Raw genomic sequence first — 23,345 nt, 5'->3', positions numbered from 1 at the left:
CGTTCATGCTCATAAATGATCTCTGTCTTTCTCTCTCTGTCTTCTGGACTCAGACAGTTGACCATGCATTAATTTACTTCTCGTCACTTCTGTTTCTCCTTCTCTGTTTCTCTCTCTCTCTCTCTCTCTCCTTTTTATTTATACCTGCCCCCCCCCCTTCCCTTCCCCTTCTGTGATGCCTTTCCCTCCCTAACCTGCTGCACATTTTCCCTCCTGACCCCCTTTCTCCTCTGCCCCACCTTTAAACCTTTATGCCCTCATTTCCCCTCCTTCTTTTCTTTTGTGCTACACCTTAACCCCCCCGCTCCTCCCTTTTCTTTTTTTTTACCCCATGTGCATTATCTTCGTGCTCATGAAAACCTAACACCTTGATTCATTTACTACTGCAATCCAACCACCACCACTGCCGCCAACCTGCACCAAAACACTCCCTCACTCTCCCTCCAAACTTTCAACACCCCCCTTGTTGACAACAAACTAGAGGCAGCAGCCCTGGCACCCAGCCCAGACTCCCCTCTGACTGAGGATTGGTATAAGATGGAAGGGTCTCTGTTACAGCAGGACCTCAATGCAAACTCCACCTCCTCCTGGATCAAACCATAGACCAGAGGTAACACTGACAAAAAGGTTAAAGATTAAAAGGAGCCCGTAGCCTAGTCAACTTTTCACTGAAAAACATGCAGAAATTTTGATCTGGCTCTCCATCACGTAGCATGTCTTTGCAGGTGCACAAGCGACACTTTAACACAGACGTAGCTGCACACACTATGCATGACTTCAGATTCACAGATACACCACCATTTTCACAGTGTTGTGTCTACATGTTCAATGGAGTTTGAAGTGTCACCTGTGAAAAGTCTTCTGAAAGAGTGCTGTCAGTTTACATTAAGAGACCGATGCAAACAGTTGAGCTAAGGCGAGGTAGTGCTTAAACCTGAATATCAACGTTTGGGTGGCATTTTAGGGCTCAGTGTCTGATTTCTAAAGGTATTTTATCCGATGAAATCTCCAATCTCAGGAAACAATGTACAAAGAAAATGGGATTGCTCTGTGATATACACCCGCAATGAGTAGTGTGCACAAAAACGTGTACACTCGTGTGTCTGTGTCTTACAACTTGCATACAGTTGTGAGTGCAAGAGCGCGTCCGTGTGGGACGTGTGCAAATACGTCCAGCAGCTCGAGTGAAAATAAGCCAGTTGTCGTGTCCTGTGTGTCAATAACTAATAAAACAATAACACTGAAGAAAAGATTGAAACGGGAACAGCGGGTCACGTTGTTGTCTGATGTGCCTCTGTGTTGTTGTTGTCTCTCTCTTCAGGTTGTGTCATATCACGCGTGTGTATGTGGGCTTTTTCATTCTTACGTGTTTATACACTGTGTCTCTGTCCTCTCAATGCCGTCTGAGTGTTGTGTTTGTGTTGTCGTGTGTGGCTTTAATTTCGTTTTTTTCCCCTTCTACTGTGTTTATTCGTGTCGCTCCCTACCCCCACGGACCTCCACCTTGGCGAACAAAAGCACTCTGCAATTTAGAAAGGTTTGGCCTTGAAAACAAACTCTTTTTGCAGTTTTATATCTATATATGTACATGTACTCGTGCACAGGTTACATACTCTTCAAGTGATGCACTTAATCCTTATATGCTTGAATACATTTCAGGCTCAAACATGTGCCTACTTGCATGTACATATACCGTATTTTATGTAAAACCAATTGGCCAGCCGTGATAGCTTGTTGTAACAGTGCAGTGTTGTATGATATCTTCCCAAGGCCCGAGGTCACTGGGGTCAGCGGAGCCATCCTGGTCAAGGGATAGTACCTCTTGAAACATGCCACGCTGAAAACAAGCAAACATGTTAAACTAGTATCATGCCCTTCTACTTTGTAATCAAAGTATCACAATACTTCTTTACAAAAAAATACTGTGTTGTGAGCGTGTAATGGATCTGAAATACTATTCCCTCGACCGTGTACCTGTGCTTTCAGTGCCTAGTGTAGTCCAAAGTTCAGGACCTTTTTTGTATTTTGTACTGTGGAGATCTGGATAGAAATCAAAAGGATTATGAGCTGCACTTGGTGACTGAAACACTTTACTGACCAAAACAGACAAACGCTATGACAGATTTGATTGAAAAGTGGCTACATGCTGTCTAAAGGTAAGCAAGCCTCGAGCTGTCCAAGACCTTCACTGACAGGTCCCTGACATTGCTTCAGTTTCAGTGGTTCTTATGTATAAAGTGCAGTTTAAGTGCTACAAAAATCCCTCTTTAAAGCAAATCAGGAGTCCATGGAAGAGTGCTGAAGTCATTAGGACGAAGCCTCAGGGTTTGGGCTTCTTACAGGAGAGTTGTACACTGTAATTCATACATTTAGGTTGGGCATCTATAATGGATCTATAATATTTAATATGTTAAGCCTTTAGCACTGGAGAAAAAGATTGTATTTTGTAGAGCTGGGCAATATGACGATATCATTTGTATCGTAAACCGTAAATATCAAGCAAAAAAAACCAAAACACTGTTTATGTTGATTAACGTCCCTGTTCTCCGCTCCTTCCTGTTTTTAAAGAGGGATTCTCACGCTGTCTAAAACTCATTCTTGTGTGCTTCAGTTGTGATTTATTTTGTAGATACACGCATAAGATGTCTTTGCCGACTTATTTTTATTGGCCTTTCAGTTTCCTCTCTTTGTTGGCCATTTGACTTCCCACCCAATGCAATATGCATGTCTCAACTAAGGTCAAACGGTCAATCACCCCTTTGATTGCCCGCTCCCAATCACTCCTCAAGACCTTCTTCAAGGATCTCGTTTGTTTCTCTCCCTCTCCACACTCTCTCCTTTCAGTTCCTCACTATATGTGTACCAGTTTTGTTTTGTTTCTGTTATTTCTTGGGGTTTTGTGCATAATTTATGTCCTGTGTTTCTAATATGGTGTGTACAACTTTCGTTAAGTATTTCTGTGGAGTATTATATAGTGATTTTGTGTTGTAGTGTGAATGCTTTATCTTTTCAATGTGCGTAGGATTAAGTTATATTTATTTTTGAATTAGTATATTTTTGTAACTGTTGTGGTTATGGTCTGTTTTTTTTTCCTTAATGTCTTTGCGTTTTGTACAACTGTGTTTTGTGGTTTGATGTTTCGACTTCCCCTATGTTCTTCCTGTGTTCTCCTTTGAGTTTTACCATCACCTACTATCTATCTGTCTTCTATGAATTGGAATGATAAAGGAAATTGCCATCAAAACAGCGAAATTAATTAACATAAAAATGGCACAAATCTCACTGGTTCAGGACATTTCCAAGGAAAAGCTCATCATTCATTGCCAAATTCAACCAAACCCATAATATGAAAATTCTTTCATTGATTTTTGACCCAAGAAAATCGTAAATCGATATAACTCCTGCATTGCAGTTTAAATACAATGTTGAGATTTAACAAATCTAGTTATAAACAAGCTATTATATTTAGCAGGGTGTATTCGCTCACCATCAACATTTCATCCCACCCCTTATTTACCCAATCGTTTACTATTCATGATTATGATTATTGATTAGGCTAGATTGTTGTTGCGAATTTTATAATATTCACTCACTGGCCACCACAACATATCTGTTGTTTCTGCACGCAAAACTATTCGTCACTGCCAATTTCTGTTGTAGACAATTATTATGTTAAGTGGCTCAGTACAACAGGCTACAATTAACTCCTTTTGTGTGAAAACGTGTCCGTGTCCTCCTGTGTGTCATCGTACTCGGTATGTAAAACGTGTCCTACATCGTCTTGCATGTTCTAACGTGTGTAACAACGCCACTGTGTTTCTTACGATGTTGCCTCATCACAACAACCTGCAAATATTCTTTTGCCTGAGCCAGATTTTTACCTTAAAAAAGAAAAAATACATATACATATGATAAATATTTATGTATATGTATATGTATGAGAAGTATATAATATATGAAACGATTCTACTTTGTCCGTAGTTTTTATATGCCCAGCTCGGACGTTCGTGCGCAGCTTTGCAGCCAGGGCGTGGGGCCCCACATTGCCCTCACCCCCCCTTCTCCATAGCTCATAACAACATCATTTCGTCTTTGAGATCTTTAAAAAGTGCTATATAAGTTTAATCTATTATTATTATTATTATTATTTCATTTCTCAATTCCTCCTCGGGACCTGTTGGACCCTATATCACTTCTCGTTTTGGCCAACGGTCTTAGCTCAGTTAGTTTCACTTCCTCTGAGTCACAAGGCCACCGGTCCAGAATTCAACTGCCAACAGGTTACCACACATAATAAGAATCACTTGTTATTTCTGTAGATTCGTAAAACCCCATAAAAAAAAGAATTTGTTACTTCTGTATATTTGTAACACCATAAAAAATCATTTGTTTCATATAAAACTATCTACCCCCTGTTTTAATCATGTTCCCCCAAATATTAATGCCCTCTTTGTGACGTTTGTTTTAACCTACACAAGGCCTTTCTCTTAGAATGATTAGTTCCCCGTTTTCATATTGCCAAGATTTGATTCTTGGTTACAGCACACACACACACATCTGTTGATCACCACCTACTTGATTTTTATCACAACTTACTTGATTTTCATGTATATCTCTTTACTTAATCAAAAACAAATCTTAACACTTTCTTGCTAACTTTTATCATTGTTAAATCGATTAGTGGTTACATACTCTGATTTGTGGTTTACTGACGTTGGAACGGCCTCCCTCTAGCGGCTGGCCGAGGGTAAGGCCAAGGCCGAACCTTCTCTCGGGTACGTCTGTTGTTGTTCTCCCATCTGTCTCTATGCCGCTCCTCCCCTTGGGTCTGCGGACGCCCGTTCCAGCCGGTCCGAGCAGGGGGAGAGTGCGCAGGTTTGGGTCGAGGGACCTCATAATTACTTGACAGCTTTAATGATAACAGCTGACGCATATAGGTCTGTATGACCTACATAGCAGCTAACAAGAGGATGCAGGATACAGTTGCATGTCATCTAGTTTCCCCAAAAGACACCACAGGTACTGTATATATGTACCGTATGGACACGTTGTGGCTTCCATAATGGTCATGAAGAGATCAATACATCTAATAATGGGTAACAGGAGATCACGCCATCTTTAACAGGCAATTGATCCCATATAAGGATGATACAGTATGGGTTTGTCCCACGAATAGCATCTGCACAATCAGCGAATCCTGTGTCCTGCACAACAAATTATAGGACAAATCATGTGAATTATATAATAGAGGCGGTCAATTAGCTCTCTGCCTTCTACATACGTACAAGAATTATTATTTTGGTCCAATCAGTTTAATATTACATGATCATTTCATTGGTAAACAGCCTGGTCAGAATATTTGCAGTTTCTCTGTTCCTGTGTGTCTCCATTACCTCATCCCGCTGTGATTAACACTCATTCTCCATCCCATCCCCAGGCCGCCACTGCAGTGCAAGTGTAACTAAAGTCTGACTGTAGGTAGGTACCTTCCGTAGTGTAAATTAAGTGTAACTTTTGGCCAGGAATTATGTCATCACTGAATACAGTGACAGCCAGACTCACCATTTCCCCCGATAGACGATCCCAGAGCACCAAAACCCCTGTTGATGTTGTAAGTACAGTACTTAGCACAGTGAGGAGGAAGCTAGCGGACCGTGACAGACTGCAGTGGCTGAGACATGATTAACTTTATCAGCATTGTTATTGTCATTTCTGAAAACTATCCTTACCAAGCAATACTTATATACATCAGCAAAAGCAAACTCATGTACGGATTAGCCAGCCAAACTGGTCACTTATCTGAAAATCATCTGAACCACGTTACTGCCCCGTCTACATTCATCTTCATCAGTTTCACCTTCATCCAATCAACAAATGGGAACTCTTTTTTCCTCTTATCCATATTTTACTCATATCACACTTATACAAATATTTTAAATCCTCTTATTTCAGACTAAAAATAGCCAAATAAAGGACGATTGTTTAAAGCAACAGAGCCAATATTAAAGATAGAATTTAAATACTGCAAACGTGACCACCTATACGTCTAGGTTTTTTGAAGATCATAATGTATATGAAACGTAGTGTTCTTAGTCTTTTTATCGTGTGAACAGTGTGTATTCTCCCCTTTATTATTTCACTCTCCGCTCTCCATGCTGATTTTAGCACCAAGAATAGATCCAAAGGAATTTCACAGTCGAATCAAAGCCTTTGTTGTAACTTCATAAACAGGTTTCCCAACTATATTTTTGAGAACTCCCATAATGCTTACTTCAAATCTGTAGGGCACTCGTCATTGTTAATCAAAGGTAGCATCTAAGTAAAGCATAACATTTGCTTAAAGAGGACCTATTATGCTTTTGTGAATTTTCACTTTCATTTAGTGTGTTATATTTTTTTTTGTACATGTAAAAGATCTGAAAAGTTACAAAGCCCAAAGTCCACGCCAAAGGGAGTTACTCTTCCGTAACGTGGTGATGTCACCAATTATCACATTTGCATAATACCTGCGTAGACGCTAGTTTGGCACGCCCTCAAACAAAGCTAGTTAGAGCGAAGCTGGAGCGGAGTCCGAAGAGTATGGTTCAATCGACCAATCACAACAGAGTGGGCCAGCTGACCAATCAGAGCAGCTTTTTGGGCCCTTATTTACCCAATCGTTTACTATTCATGATTATGATATTGATTAGGATAGATTGTTGTTGCGAATTTTATAATATTCACTCACTGGCCACCACAACATATCTGTTGTTTCTGCACGCAAAACTATTCGTCACTGCCAATTTCTGTTGTAGACAATTATTATGTTAAGTGGCTCAGTACAACAGGCTACAATTAACTCCTTTTGTGTGAAAACGTGTCAGTGTCCTCCTGTGTGTCATCGTACTCGGTATGTAAAACGTGTCCTACATCGTCTTGCATGTTCTAACGTGTGTAACAACGCCACTGTGTTTCTTACGATGTTGCCTCATCACAACAACCTGCAAATATTCTTTTTCCTGAGCCAGGTTTTTACCTTAAAAAATAAAAAATACATACACATATGATAAATATTTATGTATATGTATATGTATGAGAAGTATTTAAAATATGAAACGATTCTACTTTGTCCGTAGTTTACTCGGACGTTCGTGCGCAGCTTTGCAGCCAGGGCGTTGGGCCCCACATTGCCCTCACCCTCCCCCCCCCCCTCTCCATAGCTCATAACAACATCATTTCGTCTTTGAGATCTTTAAAAAGTGCTATCTAAGTTTAATCTATTATTATTATTATTATTATTTAATTTCTCAATTCCTCCTTGGGACCTGTGTCAATTCTCCTTTTGGCCAATAAACATCCTGTGGTGGTCTTAGCTCAGTTAGTTTCACTACCTCTGAGTCACAAGGCCACCGTTCCCGAGTTCAGAAAAGTAAAAAAGTAAAGCATTTTTTTTTTTTTAACAATAAAGCATGTAAACATGTTCTAGTGGAAACCCAAAATACTAGTATGCACCTGCAAATGATCATAATAGTTCCTCTTTAATATTTAACCTAAAACAAATTGTAGCTTTACAGTATATCAGCTGAATGAAAAACTCTCATATGAGCTGTTGGGACGTTACTATAACATTTAAATTAATATACAAGTAAATACTACTAGTTTACTTCTACATAGTAAATTAGTTGCCTGTTTTTTCATACCCTTTATATATTTTTTTATTCTTTGAAAATAACTTATTTTTAACGGCAGAAACAAGACGTGTCTGCGACACAACTTTTAATGTGGAACAGCAGCAGTCGGTTTGCATTAGCAGAAACTTAATGCTGCTCTGACACAGTGTCGGAGAGCGAGAGGCTGATATAAATTTGATAAAATTTAGATGGATTACATGCATACATCCGTTTGCTGTGAATCCCTCGTGTGCGTGAAGGCAATGGCGGAGTACGCCACTAACAATTAAAACTACTATATAGAGTGGTCATTACTGAATACATGCAGTAGATTCAATGGCTATTGAAGAAAAATGCAGATCATAAATAGCATCAAAAACAGGGTTTGATTTTACGAAATCTTAAGGATTATAACTTTAATTAGCTATTCAGTTAGGTCAAGTGAAAGGTTTATTAGATAATGTTAACTTAACCTCTTGCTTTAAGAGCCTTTTGTCTGCACTACCAAGCGTTGTTGTAGTTCTGCTTTAAAAACAGGTTGGGTTTTTTTCTTTCCCTCCTGTTGTTGCCCATCGACTCTGATTCAGCATCACAAAAACGGCTGCCGTTTGATGCAACCTGACAATTTGTCACAATACATTTGGGTGATATGAGCAAAATACTTTTGGAACTAAACTTGAGATTGAAGCGGCACCACAGATTGGCCAGACAGCTTCTCAGACATCTTTGCGGGACATGCAGCCTAAGAAACCCCATGAAAAAATGCATCATCAATATTTCACCGAGTTGCCATCCGACTAATGTGCCTGAGCTAGTCAGAATAAAGAAAGGACTTTTATTTATGGTTGGCTCAAATGATGCGTAAATCCAGAGAGGTGGAGTGGTGGCCACTGTGCACACCAATATATTTTTTTCCATTTCAGCAGGAAGGCACAAAGGGCGTCGTACTGTAGCAATGGGTGTTCTTTGTTGTCGGACTGTGGGCTTGTGATGGTTGGAGTTTGACAAAAATATACACAAACTTGGCATTGCAGTTTTATTGCACAATATCAAAGTAAAATTTCATTTAATGTGACAGATTCCTAATAAAACTATAAAACTCCATCCATTATGGGTCAGTTAGCCATTGTTAGGGCAGATTACCTGCTGCTTACCAATGGTGTTTTACACTTCACCTGATGCAGCAACACTCAGCACAGCACTACCATCTCTGTGGCTGCTTCCTACAGGGGGAATTCAACATCTGCATGCTGTGTTTCACACCAAAAATACAGCGGGAAAGGACACAAAGGCCAATGTGTTATTTTCTTACATAAATTGGTTTTGTAAACACACGTTCAAGTAGTGTTTATTACACTTTAAAGTCACTTGCACAAGTGGACCTTGTGTCATTTCCCACTGTAAACAAAATGTAAACTGATCTCCATTACAGGGTGCTATTACCGGGGGATAGGAAGTGTTTTTAAATGTTGCAGGACATTTTTGTGTTGGCCATTTGAAGTTTACAGGAACCCAAAGCTAATACTATACTATACTGTTTATAAAGTGTAATGCAATTATTCTACATAACTTCATTAGTGCTATTACTCTAAGCTTTTTCACCTAAAACTTCATGTGGTCAACTCCTACACTGTATCAGTGATATCTGAGTATTTACTACTTGTGTTTCTGTTAAACTGTATAGTTGTGGCCAAATGTTTGTCTAAAACACCTGAACATTACGCTTCACGTGATAAAATGTTGGGTGTTTTATTCAATGGGCTTATTATAGGTGTTAAATCTCTTAATATCAAAGAATCTTTTGCTTTTCTGTTTTGAAAAAAAAAAGACATATCATAACTCGCATTTTCTTGTTTTGTCTTGTCTTGTCTGTCTTGTCTGTGTGTGTTCCCGTCTGTCCTTTTTATGTCTTTTTATGATTTGATAACATTTTCTTATCCTTAATTTTATTCTCTCCACTTATGTGCTTCTTTTTCGATTTCTTCTTATAACATCTCATGTTCATGTTTTCAATGCTATGTAACCTTCATAACAAAATTTTGTCATAACATGCCAAAACATTTCAACTATGATTTCCTTTTATTTTATTTGCATATGATATCAAAACAATAACACATAATATAATGTAATGAATCGATCGATGATTAAAATTATTTTCTTAAAGCAACGGGCTACGAGAAATCTCGCAGTCTCAGTAACATATCGGGAATGGCGGGGTCGTCACTGCGGCTCGCTCCTATCACTAGCCCTCCCTTTGAAACCTATGAGGCCCCAGGACCACTGCGCCGCTGTCGCTCCCCAATCCCCTCCATTTTGTAGCAAAAAAAAGGATGTTCATGATTGGATGATAAGAGATGCAGTGGATTAGCTGTGGACTGATCGCGTTGAAGCCTCCATTTGGATTGTACGCCGTGCAAAAACAATAGCAATAACATGAAATTAACTTGAATGTAGAAAGAATGACCCTTGTCTTGTGAATCCAATGGTTTATGATGTATGCATCAGGTTAGCTGATGGGGTCAAATACAAATTCTAGCTTTAAAGGTACACTATTATTTTAAATTATTAGAAGAAATGTAAAAAAAAAAAAAAAAAATTGGTTAGTTAATAAGATAGTATTGGAGATTAAAAACATTATGAAAATGTGCACAGTTACATTTTAAAATGTAGGATTGAGTGTGTAGATGGACATCCATTTTTTTTAAATGTTCTGGACCAAACAAAAAGCTCACAACACTGTCCAGAGAAATGACCATGAAACAAGATACTTCAGTTCATTTAGCCAAAGACAAAAATACATTTATAGATTAGATTGATGTTGAAAAGGTTTCTACTTTCTGTCTTTTGTGAATATTGATGTATGTACAGCGTATAGACATCATTTGGGTAATTCTCTCTAAAAGACAGACTTCTATAGGTCTCAGTATTTAATTTTATATCATCATCATCGGACACTTTATGTTGATAGTTTACACAGCAAAGCTAAGAGATGTCAACAATTGAAAACAAAAAAAATTAGATTAAAAGAAAATAAGTATTGTACCATAAGAGCTATCTCAATTGTGCGGCCTAACATGACTTAAAAATTGTAGTTTATTTTATTACCGTTAGGATCCCATGTATGCAATTGCTACCTTCCAGTGTACAGTTAAAGGTTTACTCAGTCACTTTCTTCAGCAGTTGCAAGCATGTTGTCTAATACATTTCTATATATTTATCATCAGCTTATGCATCATATGCAATTATAACAATCATATTCCAAAACAAAAATATTGCCCCCCAAAATGTATAAAAAATAATTTACGAAAATGTTTTATTTATTTGTCTCAATGGTTATGTAGCAAATCTGCCAGATTAGCAAATAATGTAGCACGAGTTTAGTTGTTGACAAGAGTTTAGTTTAACAAGGCGGGTAGCAGGATGAGGTTAGTTGGAATTGGGAGACGGCGTCGTGTAGCGGCCATTATAATGTGTAAGACGAGGGTCATGTGATCGATGGAGGTAGCCGAGCTAGCGCTAGCTTGTTACTTACTACTGGCCTTAGCTAATAAGTCACACCAATGGCTGTGGGTTCAACAAAATGTGATTTTATGAGTTGGAAAATTAAGCACTCAAAGTCTTTGTTTTTGTTCACGTGCATTAGTTTTCTGACAAGCTAGTTTGCGAATATGCAAAGCTGGTTGTTAGTAAAACTGAATGACTTAATGTCATTTAATGTTGGTGCTTCACACTAGCACATATAGACCTTATCAACCCAGTTGTTTCTGTTCTCATGACGGCAGATGGGTCGTAATGTATCAGGGTTTAGGGCGTTTTTAGCATTTGAAACTGGTTGACATTGTTAGGTCAGCAGAGGATCTCAACTGTGTTTTGTCTCCCAGACAGTCTTCAAAATAGCACAATTAAGCGATCACGTCCTCAATTAATAATTTCTATTTGATGATGTACTATATGACTGAGTGAAGAATAGAAATGCTAATCAGGACAGTTATGAAAATGAAATATATACTTATGTGGGCGTACAATTTTTCAAAGAAATCTAAATGCAATGTAATAAGAAAGCTACTTAAAAATATGAAACAAATATACTTATAAAGTCAGATATGGATGACCACATAATTAATGATATACTTAAAACAAATACAAGCACTTTACTAACTTCATTGTTATTACTAACCTTTAAAGTTTGCATGTTGGGATAAGACTCAGACCATATTACAACAAATTCATAAATTGAACATGTGAGACTACCCGATATAATGTCTCTAACTAAGGATGTTCAGCTTTTCTAAATATCTGTTTCACAGCTTCACTGTTTGATTTTTTAATTATATTTTTTCCATCATTTTTTTGTGTTTTGTTCAAATGTTTGTTTAAAAAATTATATAAATTAAAACGACGAAATGCAATCTGTTGGTTAATCTTTGAAAAAATATGACAGTGGTCACAATATACCATTCCCTCAATAATTTAAAATAACGAATCTCTTTTAGGCAATTTAAAGCTTTTATTTTTGTTAATGATTGCAATACTCATGAAAATGTTAAACGTTGAGCAAAAAAAGATAAAAAAAAATAATATCACATTCACATATGCAATAAACATGCAATATTATTTTAATGCTGGAAAACATGCTGTGCACATACATATGTAAATATGCAGATCTATTTTTTATCTTAAAAAAAATGCACAGACTTTGTAGGCAGTCTACTTATTATCTTTGATTTAACTGTTCCAAGAAGTATTACAATGACATCATGAGCCATTTGTCTTGTTTTATTTCAAGTCAATGTTACTGGTCATTTAAACTTTTTGATGTTGTTGCTGCCATTTTTTAATTGTTTCAGTTTTGTAATGGTTTTATATTTTTTTCACTTGTACTGGTAATGTGTATTTCATTGTAAGGAATGACTTTTCTGTACCACTGATTGTCTAAAATAACATTTGTTGAAAAATATGTTGTATTTAACTGTCCTTAAGTTCTTTAACAAACAGAAACGTAGTGAGGCTGAAATCACGAGGAAAAACTGTAAGTGCTTTAGAATTTTTTTCAGGTTTAAAGGGAGAGTATTTAGAGTATTTACTTGTGTAGAGAGTCAGGTCCTGATATTCTTATTGTCATAATCGATGGTCCCGATTGCCATTTTGTCTAAAAATTCATGTGCTTCCAGACCCCTCATCTTTGAGAACTTAGATATGCAGTATTATGATTCAGGATGAAAGCTATAACATCATGAATCTGTTGTCGACTGGAGTTGGAGAGGTTTGTAAAAGTTGTCTCATTTACAATAGATGCTACCATACAGTCACTGCAAGAAGTAATTCTTGCCTGGTTTCGTCTGATACGGGTTTTTGAAGGCCATCGCACATATTTTCAGACCGACGTCGTGCTTATACTCATTATTGTTACATTTCACCATTATGATGTTAAAAAAAATGACAAATTTAGTGTCGTCTGAAAATATCTGAAACAGCATGCAGAGCATTGTTTCTCCGGTGAATTCCAAGCACTTTTTGACAGCAGCTCCTTAATGTATAATGTCAACTTGAACTTAGGGAAGGTGGGGAAACTCTGGGATAGTACGTTTTTAAATTGATTTAATGAAGATGTAATGATATACGTTCATTGGACTGGGTTCAGTTCTCAAAAGCTAATCTGTAATTTTTGCTAGCATCACTTCTCTCAGTGCACAAAACCTCATGAAACCTTTTAAGCGCACATGCATACTGTTTAATCTTAACATGACTCCACAATGTGGATGTCAGAATTTGCGATACTTTGAATTATAATGGTATGCCACTTTATTTGGTATGCACATTTTCTGTTACAGTCAAGGAAAATGTCCATCCGTCTTATATTTTTATATATATATATATATATATATGAAATGTTTTTCTTTGACACCACAATTGACTGAAAATGGGTGAGAGAAATATCATCTCACACCCTACCTTAATTTTAACATTTATGACTACAGAAGTACTGTAATTGTTCATATTTGATTTGTAATGTATCTAAATTGAGCTGAGGAATGTCATAATTGTGGTTTTGTTGAGCTTTAGAGAGTCATATCACATAGTAGTGGCCCATGCAAATCACCTAGGACACTCTGACGTACACATTGTTTAAGTAAACAAAACAGGCAGATGTTTTAAGTGCCTCTATGAGGCCCCCTGTAGGCCCTTATGCCAATTTAGGAGTTCAAGCAAACTAGCTAGATTTAACTAGCTAAACCTTCCAAGCAATGCTTAATAGGTCAGTGGTTATTATTGAATATGTACATATCTGTATCTACACATGTGAATACATTAAAGTCATACAGAATTAATACATCTATGTATACTTTGTGAGTTTGGGGCAGGAAGTTTCATAAAAAACAGAATGATTTAATGTATATCATCAGAAACGTTTTATCCTGCGATACTCAGTGAAGTGCCAAACTAACCTAACTACACCACTTAACCTGGCTTTCTGGTTATGTATACACACAAAGTATGTTTGTGTATTATTTTACTGTACCATTTACACATGATATTTGGTCCTACATGGGCCCAAAGCACTGTATTCTATTGAATATAAATGTAAAGTACATGTAAATATGTCAATGATTGTTGCTAATGTATCCTGAAAGGCATGTATGTATGGTACATGTGGTATGTGCAGCTTTGAGAACAAAATGCAGAGACTGTTTCACTATAATATTTGGATTTAGTAAGTATGATGGAGAATTAGGGCCACATTGAGGAAAAAAAAAATAAATCTGAGATTTCGAGAATAAAGCGATCGATTTATGAGACAAAGTCGTAATATTATGAGAATAAAGTCATACGTTTACAAGAAAAAAAGATGTAATATGAGAATAAAGTCATTAGTTTAAGAGAAAAAAGTCGTAGTATTATGAGAATAAAGTCATAATATTACACGGACCGAGGGGAAATTTATGTAATGACTTAATTCTCGTAATATTACAACTTTTTTTTCTTGAATATAGTATGACTTTATCCTCATTACGACTTCTTTCTTGTAATATTATGACTTTATTCTCGAAATCTCAGACATTTTTTTTCCTCAATGTGGCCCTATACTCTGTCGTAAGTAAGATTAGGAATACTACAGTAAAAGCTGTTTTACTGTAAGTACAGTCGTTTAATTTGTGAGACGATGGGGAGAAAATGCTATTTGATCAACTTTGATTTGTGCAATGAGATTGACACCAGTTAAACCACTGTGTGTCTGTTACTATGGTGCATAATATGGCATTTTCTATCCACTAAATAAGTGCTATATGATTGTCATGGCATGTAGCAAACTAATGTAGTGCCGGGCACACTGAGGTATCAATTCTCTTTAAGCAAATTGCATTGATCAAAGAAGTTCACCAAGAAGTGGGACTATTCCTTTGACTTTGACCTACTAGTATCATCGATCAATAAGCTGTGATGATTTACAGCACCAGTGCATAATGACTGTGCGTAACAACACAAAAGCTGCTTTGGCGCCATTTCAGGATGTCACTGGTGCCAGAAGAAAAGACAGAAAAGTCTGGTTTGTGTCCAAACAAACATCTTTAGACGTGTGAACATGTGCACGATTTAGTGAAAAGTGTAGCACCGAAGAAGGTATATAATACACAGGAATTTATAAATATGGCACTTCTAGATTCTTGAGATTCTGTAAACAGACATCTTTGGTAAATAACATTGTTTCTTTTTTTATTGTGGTTAAATAAATGTAATTTATGGGGTTGTTAGATTGCTGATAGACCGCCCCATTAATACAGGTGCATGCCTCCCTTTGTGTGCAGCAAATAGCTTTTTGACCACAGTGAAAATGTTGTTTTTGAAAGGCTACACTCCAACAAATGTGGGTTGAAGCAGAATATGTTGTTAGTTTTTGCTACTAAGCATCAAAAAAATATATATCTTTTAAAATAGTTTTATATCCAGACTTTTGTATACTACGTGTTTTATGATTTTAGTTATAAATGAGCAAATCTAATTTTGGCCACCTCAGAGCAGACAAATCTGGCGCGCCCCCCCTAAGGAGGGCCCAGACCCCAGGTTGGGAGCCACTGGTTTTATCCACTAAATCCCTAACATCTACCATACAACTGGTCTTTAGAAAATATGAACTGTGTCTCACTAATAGCTTTTCTCTGGAGAAAACTGCAACTATACAGTGGGAATTGACAGAGGAAGAGGGTGAAACGAAGAGCAGACGAAGAGCTAATGCGGCTGCAATAAAGGATAATGTTTGTATTGGGTTGATGTTTGCTGGTGAGACCACAACAGAAGTGTTTAATCTCCCGGTAAATAATGCGTGATGCCAGCACATGTGATACAAGAATTGTTTGCCATAACTGTAGGGAAAGAATTAGAAAATGCTCAACCTACTGTTGTTAACAAACATCTTCTTGAATTTGCACCTGTGTTTGCGTGATGTGTAGCTTACGTTGGGGGTTAAGCCTCCTGAAATGGTGTAATTCCACTACTTCTTTACAATGTGAAAAAAAGTATGTTTGTATGTGTCCATCTGTCAAAAATGTGTTTTTGTACATATCATTCAAATGAAAATGTTTGCACACACACACACACACAGTCACCAACACACATACACACATTAACGAATAACTGGTCATCATCTGCCTATCGCCTAATCTTGTTCAAACTTCTCTGTACATAATTCACTCCTGTAAAGATGATGATTTGGCAGAGTGGGGAGCATGGTGCTGGTCAGTTGGCTGGCAGCTTGTTTCATTCAGTCTACTGTTTGTTTTTCTAATATTGTCAGCCACCAGTTTTATTGTCACCATTTCTCGATTTTTGTTATTCAAGAATGTGCCAACGTTGTGTCTGTATGTTGGAGATAGCCTGTTGTTGTAGCTGTATTCTGTAGAGTTGTCATTACAGTTTAAATGTGTGCACTTCATTCTGACATGCACAGTTAACCAGCAGTTTACAGGTAATGGTAATCCATGATTCCCTATTGTACATAATGTTAGTGACACTGTGTTATTGTGGAAAACTGTGTAATTGGCAAATTCCAAATATGAGATTGGTTTATATTAGTTGAGCACTTTTATAAACCAATCAAGTGCTTACTCGTAATGTTACAAAAATTTCACTTGAACATGATTTATTACAAATTCAGTTTATTCTCTGTGAACTTAATATTAATGGCTTTCTGTTTTTGTCTTCACAGTGTTAAGTTTCTAGCGTTCGCCTTCTCTCTAATGAGGAGTCAGTAACCGGTAAACACAAATTTACGGCGGGAGCCACGTAAGCAACAGAGTGTGCAAGGATGGACAGTTTAAAGGAGATCTGTGGGGTGACAAGAGAGAGACCAGAGGTTAATCATGAATTTAAAAATCACATGGTCTGCTCCTCACGTTGTTACCAAAGCAGCCTCTTGGAACTCCAACCACATTTTTTGACAACTGTCTGATTGACTTTTTTTTTTTCTTCTTCTTCCTTTTTTTCGGCAAACTGACTGAGCATAGCACTGACACACTTTTTGGGAGAGAAAAGGACTCCTGATTACACATTCCAGATGACATCATTGTACTCGCCATCTTGTATGATGACCAACTCAGTACCGCCTACAGTGCTGAACAACTGAGCAACTTCACACGTTTCCGAAAAAAAAAAAAAACACTTGTCTTCACAAAGGACTGAATGAACAATGTAGCATCTCTGCTAACATATTGTAGCATTTGTTGGCTGGGAAATAACTTGACTTAATCCATCGACAGTTGGAAGAGAGAGAGGAATTTATGCATTCAATGGATCTTTTAGATGTCATTTTCCTCTTAGGTTCCTGTCCAGTGAAGAAGAAAAAAAGAAACCGAGTACATGAGAGACAAAGGATTGGTCTAAAACACAAAACATTCCAAAAACAAAAAAAGGTGCACTAGATACAAACAGTGCAAATTAATCACAAATGCACAGTATTTACCCATAATCCCTCGTTCAAGTTTAGCACTTGTATAGCATGTTTGCCACTAAACTTATGTCTTCCATTCACTTCTATCAGACTGAAACACTGCCCTCTTCACAAGTACTGAGATAATCAAAAACAGCACTAACTATGAAGTTGATCAAACGAAGCACATGTAGCATCAGCTCAAACAGGTCGTGTACTGTACATTTAGACCCACGTGACACATTCACCATAAGAAAATGGTGGGTAAAGACTTCTCTTTATCTCTCATGTACTGAAATGGGCTTGCCCGAAAAGTCTATGTGGGGTACCAAAGGTCCTGTAGCAAGCACTTGCTGGATGACCTTCTGTAATGTAAAGTAGATTAGGAGGATTATTCCAATTAGGATGAGGCTTGTACTCGTCCTTACACTGCCCATTGCCTCCCGTTTGCTACAAACACATTCCTCTAAAAGTACTTTAACTGCCACATCTCATTCTTATATGCACATTTAAATATTTTCCCCATGTCTGACTGCCACAGTCATGAGGAGCAAAAAGACTGACTCAAGGACCAGAAGTCCTAGAGACAATTGTTATTCTTCATACCGAGGGATATTAGCCTGCCTAAATTACAACGAAAAGGACACCCCTGCCACAAGGACACTTTTTACGTCATATAGAACTGTCCATTAGCTGGAAATGATCATTTCGAAAGGGACCAATCAGATAAACGCTACTCCTATCACAAAGGCCGACACTGCCAATTAGGTTCAAGAACCTCCAGATGAATACTGCCCCATCTCTCTCTTGTCCCTCTTGCTGCCGACGACTTGCTTCTCAGGCGAGTCGATGTCAAGATAAGGATGGCCCATCAGGGGAGCCCTTAGGCAAATGGGAAAATGAGTAGAAATGGACCAAGAGCGGAAGTGTACAAAGAGAACAAATCTATATTTTGATAAACAAATCAACTATCCATGGCTTTCGGAGGAAGTTTCTGAGCAGAAAAAAGTCCAGAATGGAAGAAACGAAAGAAAAAAAAAAAAATCAGATGCAAATGTTAATAGAAAATTTGGCATCATGAAATGGAGTCAAAGTCCTAGGGAAAAAAAGATGGGAAGTGAAGATTTTGTTATGGTTAGTGGGCGAAGTTATTTCCCCCACAAGCACCGGGACTTTTTTTTTCTTTGAAAGACAATGAGCAATTACAGACTCTTGCCTATAAAGACATGGGGATGACAAAAGGACGGACGCTGAGATAAACAAATGAAAAAAAAAAAGATAATGCATTTTTGTAACTTTGTTTACCAGCATGACTAGTTTGCATGACTGTCTTTTCTGCAAGCCCTTAGTTGAAGACAAGGGTGCTAGAGATACAAAAAAAAGTATATATAAAATGAATTAAAAAAATGTTATATGCAATTAATGTTTTAAAAAAGATTATAATGAAAGAGAAGAGCTATATTTTGTTTTGAAAAGTAAAAAAAATGTGAATATTGAAACATGTATGTTTGCAAAGTACACCCTGAACTATGTTTTGTTTGATGAAATCTCTCTGCTACTACTGCCCTACATCCCTCATTCCAGTGTTTTTCGACCACTGCCATAGTTTTACTTTGTTATGCATCGAGCAGTATATTTTCTAACCATCCAATCAACGGCGATCATTCGAGACTTTGCCAAACAATAGCATTTGCGCAAAGGTTGTTTGTTGTTAAATTCCATGTTTTCCTCCTTGAATCATTTGCACAACTACCGTAGCAGCAGCAGCAACAGCAGCAGTTCTAAAACAACAGCTCTCCATATCACAACTTTGACTGCTTGTTTAGTACTCATAGTTTGCTTTTTTTCTTTGGCAATAATACAAGAGTTGTCACATGATTGTAGCAGGGCAAACGGAGAAACCTCGAGAGTATCCCTGACGCCTCCGTGTTAAAGAGATTAGTAAAGGCCTTGGATGTCCCCATGGCAGGATTTCGCTGGGATAGGCAGTTCTGTTCCACTAGTCCTAAGTAGAAAAATGGGAGTACATGTGCAGGTTATCCAATAAAGACCAATAACAGACTATGAAAGAAACTGGCGAACAATCAAGAGAGATTTCAGGTTTGCATGGAACCAACTGCCATTCCAAAGTTTGCGTGTGGTTTAAAGGACTCAGGTGTGTCGATGGTGTGTGTGGACGTAGGTGTTTTCTTTCTAACATAATAAATTCTAGTATATAGATAACGATAATGTGAACACCTCACCGTGATGTGTAAAAAACGCATGCATTATGACTTGATAATCTCTCGAGTGGGGAACAGAGTCTTGACATATCCCCTCAGCCTCCCGTCATTGTTTGTCATGAATCCCAGTCCTGATAACTATGAACACTGTGCCGTGTCGTAGAGCAGAAACGTCTTCCTTCGAGAGGCAACTGAAAACTACTCGCACTCGCAGTGTCAGCATGAGTGTGTAGAGGTAGCTCGTCTTTGTTTTTTTCGTTTTTTAGATGGTCAGGTCTTTGCATTCGTCATTACCCGCGGAGTTACCGTCATCCAGCTGGCTAAGTTGGCAGCTCATTACAGCACACAACACAGTCACGTGAGCACCAATCAAAGAGACCCAGAGCTTCCAAAATGATGTCAGTGAAGTACTTTATTAGTTACTGCGAGAAAGAGAGGATGAGAGATACCAGTGTCCACCGTGGAGAGATTGATGTATAAAAAAAAAAAAAAAAAAAAAGCATCTCATTGTTGAGTGCTCGCCAAGCACCTCATCCTTGGTTCGGTATTTGAAGTGAGTTTCAGGCCCTGCTGGTCCAGGGCTCAGCTCAGGCAGCTGAATGGTCCTCTGTCCATTCCCAGAACATTACAGTTGGAGGCTCACCAGAATATCGTGTGATGTAGACAACATAGACTATTCAAAGGGTTTTACAGGTTCTATAGAGCTTCTGTCTATTTGCAAAAATGGTCCGTGGGATTTTTTGTTTCGGTCCCTTTATCTTTTTAAAGCTCCCGATTTCAGTTCCCATTTTTGGAAGGCATTAAGCAACTCTGTATGACTTCGGTGGTCACAAAGATGTTTATGAATATTTCAGAGGGGAACTTCTAGCAATGGTGTGCACACTTTGCAAAAACTTTGTGCTTCACCCCGGCTGTTTTTCTGTGTTTTCATGGCCGAGTACTATCTCTTTTTTTTTTCTTTCCTTATTATTTTGCCATTTCCTTCATTCTCTACATCGTGACTGCTCTGCCAAAAGATGTCTTTCCTTTTCTATCGCGTAATACTGCCATTTGATTTAGTCATGTTGAACAGAATGAGTTACAATGTCGATAGTGCTAAGTCTGTTTTATTTTCTAATCTGTTATAAAATGTTAAAAGCATTCCTGTGTTAACACTCACATAACCAAAATAACAAAAAATGCTTTACATGGTAAGTAGGTGCCACTGTTAACTTAACGGCTACTATGTGTTGTGACAATATTATGACATGTCCTCTCCAGGTGTTTGGAAGGTGTTATGTGGTCCTCGGTTGACGCATCCTCTATGATATCTGATTTGTTTTCTTTATGTGCCTGTTTCTGTTCAATATGTTTTTTCTTAATTGAGGACACTGTATGCAATCTGCACCACGAATGCCACTGATCGACACTTAACTGTATGCTCCCTGAGACACAGATGTTCTGTCATCAGTTCAGATGATTGCAACCACATGTGTAGTGGCTTTATGGCTTTCCATAAAGTGACTTAGCAATCACACTAATCTAAAAAAAAAAATATTTTATTTTGCAAAGTGATAAAACCAGAGTTGTTTTAGAGGAAATGTTATCATGCTGAATAGATTTTTTTCTTATATATTCAAAATGTTATTTTAATTAGAGATAATGTGACAAGCACCACATACCGATATACATACATCTAAGTATTACAGGCTATTATCACGCATTTACGTAAGCATTCCAAAGATAAAAGATGTATGTTCATTTTACATGCCATCAAATTGTATAAAACAGACTTAGGTACCAGTCCATTGTACTGCGGTCTTAGTAGGAGAGTGAATGGGGAGAAGAGGTGGTCACTGGAGTATCTGGTTGTGACTTATGCCGGATTTTATTTTTGAAATGTTGGGACACAAAGAACAACTCATCAAGAACTGTACAAAGTATATTTCAATGGAATGTTCATGATCTATCTTTTTATATTTTGAAGAAAAAATAGAAACATATCAATAAAGTGTCATAATTGAACATATTTCTACTATTGAGACTTAAAAATGTATGAATGTCAATGCGATCTAATGTGAACCAATCTCCATAGCAGCTTGAATGAACAACTGATTAACACTCATGAGATGCTTTTTCAGAGACATTAAAAATTGCTTAAAAATCATTGAAATGAACTTAAAATAAATGAAAAAGTGACATCACTGGCGTGTCAGTTTGTCTAACTGATGAAATGTGTGCTCCTAAGCATACCGACTTCTGTACCGACTGTCACAGTTGACGCTATTCATCAGCCTGTCAGGAACAGGATACCACAATACTGTGATTGATATAATCTGGCTTGAAGTGTGGACACAAAGAAAATCCAAAGTCTTCCAAGAAGCTGAAGGATGACACATTAGATTTGCGACTGGAAGTTAAAGGATATTTTGATGCCAGCATTTCCGAGAAGTTTCTTTTTCAGCTAGTGACCGTTGCATTAAGCTATTCTAAAGATGTCATATAACTGTAATCTATAATTTTTGGAGGTCAACTGTAACTGTGACGTGATATTTGAGAATGATGAGGTAATGCAAGCGCTGTTTTCCTGGCTCGATATCGGAAAACTGTAACTTTAAATTCTGATATCCGTGAAAGTGGACACCAACATGTTAGAATCATAGGGTAATATTTCTTAAAGGTCCCATATTATAAAAAAAGTGAGATTTTCATGTTTCTTTATTATAAAGCAGGCTTAAGTTCTATATAAATACTATGAAAGTATCGAAACGCTCAATCCACAGGGAAATACACACAGCCCGTATTCAGAAACTCTGCATATGAAACAAGCTGTCAGGATTTCTGTCCATTTGTGATGTCACAAATATACAATATTTAGATCATCACATGGTTTTAAACGTTAACATTCTAAATGTGTCCCAGTTTATTTCCTGTTGCAGTGTATGTGAATGACATCAGCTCACAGGAAGTACACATGGACCCAAGCTGTTGCCTAGCAACGCAATTATGTTGAAATTTCGTCGCAATTCCGTTGAAATGCACTAAAACGGAGCGTTTCAGACAGAGGGTAAATACAGGCATATTCAGGCCGACAGTATGAGGAGAATAAAGTTTTTTTTGAAAATTACAGCATGTAAACATGTTCTAGTAGAATCACAAAATACAAGTATGAACCTGAAAATGAGCACGATATGGGACCTTTAACTGATTTACGGAATAATTCTGTTCTTGTTGCCGATAACAGAGATTGTAAGATTTTGTGAAAATTAGCAACAAAATAAAATGTGTCGCTGTAATCTTGAAATAACTAAAAAAACAAAAGCAGCTACATGTGAGTCATCAACTAGAATGGCGGTTAGCAGTGTTAGGATAACGTTTTCTGAATCCTTTATGACATATCACAGACACATTATAAGCAAGGGGAAATCAAAGTATTAGAAAAGTGGACAATTAAGATCTTTTAAAAAGGACACCTGCACAGTGGAACAAGATTACTTAATAATCTGCTGTTTGGAGAACGTACCACAAGCTGGTGTAAGGAATAGCAATGTGATCTGATGACTCACCTATTTT

The 23,345-nt window shown here is 37.5% G+C and overlaps 1 protein-coding gene across 6 annotated transcripts in view; it reads left to right on the top strand.

Annotated features, from left to right (window-relative positions):
* LOC119478960 (potassium voltage-gated channel subfamily C member 1-like) overlaps positions 1-21,976 on the top strand; it is a 60,475-nt gene extending 38,499 nt beyond the window's left edge. Inside the window, exons 5-6 of one of the 6 annotated variants that reach the window (XM_037754058.1) lie at positions 482-610; positions 16,852-21,976. In XM_037754058.1, the coding sequence (XP_037609986.1) occupies positions 482-603 (122 nt within the window). In that variant the 3' untranslated portion in view covers positions 604-610; positions 16,852-21,976. Of the gene's footprint in view, positions 1-481; positions 611-1,321; positions 1,555-5,437; positions 5,479-9,813 lie in introns of those variants that run through there. The other 5 variants (XM_037754060.1, XM_037754061.1, XM_037754057.1 and 2 more) reach the window with 5 other exon arrangements.
* Positions 21,977-23,345: the final 1,369 nt, after the last annotated feature.

Source organism: Sebastes umbrosus, chromosome 20 (genome assembly GCF_015220745.1).
Source record: "Sebastes umbrosus isolate fSebUmb1 chromosome 20, fSebUmb1.pri, whole genome shotgun sequence".
Taxonomy (NCBI): domain Eukaryota; kingdom Metazoa; phylum Chordata; class Actinopteri; order Perciformes; family Sebastidae; genus Sebastes; species Sebastes umbrosus.
Note: the sequence above shows the minus strand (reverse complement) of the source record. Positions and strands in the feature narration are given on the sequence as shown.